Source organism: Impatiens glandulifera, chromosome 6, assembly GCF_907164915.1.
Source record: "Impatiens glandulifera chromosome 6, dImpGla2.1, whole genome shotgun sequence".
NCBI lineage: Eukaryota > Viridiplantae > Streptophyta > Magnoliopsida > Ericales > Balsaminaceae > Impatiens > Impatiens glandulifera.
Window position 1 is genome coordinate 16172978 of NC_061867.1, and position 3630 is coordinate 16176607.

The window sequence follows — 3630 nt, forward strand, 5'->3', positions numbered from 1 at the left end:
TTTCCAGACTAGAGGCTATTAGAATCATTCTAGCATTTGCTGCATTCAAAAATTTCAAAGTTTTTCAAATGGATGTTAAAAGTGTATTCCTTAACAGTGAATTTATAAATTAAACTTTTATACAATTATGTAAACAATCTTTTACCGAACGAGCTTTAGAGGAGTTCGAGCTTTCTAAATGAGTTATAAACGAGCTTTAAACGAGCTTTCTAAACGAGTCGAGTTTGAGCTTCTCGATATTCGGCTCGTAAGCTTGCAAACATGTTTGTTTATAGACTCGCTTATGGTCTCACGAATATGTTTGTTTATAGGTTCACGAACACGTTGATTTATAATATCGTTTAAATATAATTTATAAATTATTAAAAAATATTTAAGTAATTTATAAATATATATTTTAAAATAATTAATATTATCACATGATTATATATATATATATATTAATATACTAATATAATAATAACTTATAATAAAATTTATGGTTAATAAATAGATAATTTTTTTAAGTTCATTTATAAGTATATTTATTATTTAAATTTGAATGTTTCATTCATTTGATCGTTTGAATTTATAAATTAAACTTTTATAGAATCAAAATCATGTAAACAATCCTTTACTAGAGATCTATAGAGGAGTTTGAGCTTTATGAAGAAGTTATAAACGAGCTTTAAACAAGCTTTTTAACCAAGCCGAGCATTAGCGACTTATGAACTCTACTAAATCCATACGAGTCGAGCTCGATTATAAAAACTTGAAATGAGCTCAAGCTGAGCTCAAGCCTAAATATATATTTAGACGTCTGACACTGTTCAGTTCGGTTTAAAAGAAAACTGTCATAAATGAGCAATTAAGATTATAATTGTTATTTTTATTTGTGGAATTATTAGACTATGCAAGATTAAAATTAATATTACTTTTTTTTTTTTAGAAAAACATGACCAATGAATAAATACAAATTAAAGGTCTTCCAAACTAAAATAATATTATTTAATTTCCATTTCAGTTTAATAAATCATACAATGATTCAAATCAACTAAGAAAACAATACAATAGTTTAATTAAAGTGATCTCTCGTATTAAAATATTTTATTTTACATTACAATGACTTTTATTACAATGATAAAATCATTACAAAAACAAGACAAATTCATAGAATAAACTCAACAAATAATAAAAACCAATTATAAAAACATTACAATTCTTTAATTGCATTACCATATTAAAATTAAATTTCATTTTTTTCTTGTCTCTTTTTCTTGTGATCCATAAACTCTCCAATCAAATCATCTATGCTCTCCCAAGATGAACCTCCTTTTATAACCGCGGCCTTTCCCAACTTCGAGAGTTCCTTTGCCCGCTCACGCATCTCCTCGACTACATCCCCACCACTCATCAACCTATTCACCGCAGATGCAACTTGGTCTCGCTTCACTTGTGCCCCGAGCTCGTCCTCAACTCCCCACTCCATTCCCGTGTCAACTCCAATTCCAAACGCCATTTTGAGACGTTCAATGACCAATATCTCGTTGTAAAATTGATCCGCAAAGAGTGGCCATGTAAGCATCGGCTTGCCGAAACAAATCCCTTCCAAAGTCGAGTTCCATCCGCAATGTGTTAAGAAGCCACCTACGGATGAATGGTCGAGGATCATGGCTTGGGGAGCCCACCCCTTGATTATAAGGCCGCGACCTCTTACCCTCTCTTCGAGTGCCAATATATCGGGCCCTACTTTGTTGTCGTTCCTAAGAGCCCAAACAAAGGGATGGTTGGACTCCTCTAGTCCCAACCCGAGCTCGAGGAGTTGGGCTTCGTTGAAAACGCATAGACTTCCGAAGGCAACGTAGATGACCGAGTTGGGCTTTTGCGAGTCCAACCATGTTAAACATTCGTTCTTATTAATATTGGAAACTTGTCCTCGGTTGGTCATGTCGGTTTGTTCCTTGTTGTAGAGCAAGTATGGTCCAAGTGCCCATGCCTATAAAACAATTACATTTGTAACTCATTAAAAAAATTCATAAAATGAAATTTTGTGGCACCGGTTGTAGTAAGTTATACCTTCTTTCCTGAGGTACGTTTGTAGTGGTCTAGATACATGGGCTCGAGCTCACGAAAAGTGTTGAAGATTATACCATTGGTGTTCCTTTCAGCCTCGGCCACCTTCATGAAGAACTCCATAGCGTCGAGATTCTTAAAGAACCGGCTCGGGTTCTGCGCCATGGTCACGAACACCTCATCCGGCAACCCCGGGACGAGGAACCGCTCGGTCTTGGGCTCCACAAACCGGCCGGTTCCATACAACAAGTCTAGCACGCCGTTTGTAACCGCCATGGCGAAACAAGAAGACACATTGAACCCTACTCGTGGGATCCCATATTTGCGGGCTATGTTATCGGTCCAAGGGACATACAAGTCGGAGATGATCGCGTCCGGTCTATGGACTCGGACGAGGTCATCGGCTTGAGCCTCAAGGAGCATGACCGCATCGAGGAAGTTTCCACATACGTCGCGGTCCACTGAGTCAAAGTTGTCGGAGGTCCCTTCTGGAAGGCCGGCAGCCTCGGAGGGGAAATCGAGGACGTGGAGATCGATGTTAAGACCTCGGGCACCTCCGGAAATATCGGAACGGAAACGGGTGAGGTTTTGGGTTGTGGTGACCATACTGACCTTGATATTGGGTCGGGCGGCTAAGAGTTTAGCCATGTCCAACATAGGGATTTGATGGCCCGGGGCTAAGAATGGGAATATGAAAATGTGAAGGTTATCGTAATTGGCCATTTTGATCTAGATCACAAATTAAACCAAACAAATTAGTCTAATATTGGATTGTAATTGTAATGATAATGGTATCAATTGTGCATGTATTTATATACAAACAATTGAAATGTGGTCAAAATTGTTACTAAAATAGTATCATAATTGATTCAATCCTTAATTATAATATTAAAATATAAAATAGTGAATGAACCTATTTAAAAATATATATAATTATCAGTCCAAATTAACAGCAAAAAAAACGTTTAGATGCAAATTTTTAAAAATTATAATTATACTATCAATCATCATGGAGTTTAAGGCTGAATGCGTAAGTTATGATGTCATGGAGAATCCCAATTTTGTTATCTCCAATTATTATTTTTTTTCTTTTTTCTTCTTTTTATTATTTTATTTTTAAAATAAAAAATTAATAAAATTTTAATTCAATTTTACCGCATTTTAAATTAAAATTGAAATCTTGATATTTATTTTCTTAAATAATTACTCTTATTAATTGAACTCTTACTGCGTTAAGAGTTCACTTCCTTATATTATTTTGTTGTGATTAATTAATAATAAATAATATTTTGTAATAAAATAATTTACTAAAATCATCTCTAACCAACAAACTTATTCTCAAACTCAAAATACAGTAAACGTTAAATTAAATAGTAATTTTCTCTAACTCAAAACTCATTTCCAAACTCAAAAGAATATTTTTTCTTACATTAACTTTTTAACCTTATTAATATTATTTATATATTTATCAACTTTATATAATTAACCTTAATCTTTTCTCATTCATTTAATAAAATTACTTATATATCAATAATTCATAAACAATAAAATAATTTAATAATATATTTAAATAAACAA

The 3630-nt window shown here is 33.4% G+C and overlaps 1 protein-coding gene across 1 annotated transcript; it reads right to left on the reverse strand.

Annotated features, from left to right (window-relative positions):
- Positions 1-1167: 1167 nt before the first annotated feature.
- LOC124944062 (UDP-glycosyltransferase 73C7-like) lies at positions 1168-2805 on the reverse strand. The gene is made up of 2 exons (XM_047484521.1): positions 2056-2805; positions 1168-1975 (listed from the first exon to the last, which is right to left on the reverse strand). Exons 1-2 carry the CDS (start codon positions 2773-2775, stop codon positions 1226-1228), a joined length of 1470 nt encoding a protein of 489 aa, XP_047340477.1. The 5' UTR covers positions 2776-2805; the 3' UTR covers positions 1168-1225.
- Between the last annotated feature and the right edge of the window lie 825 nt (positions 2806-3630).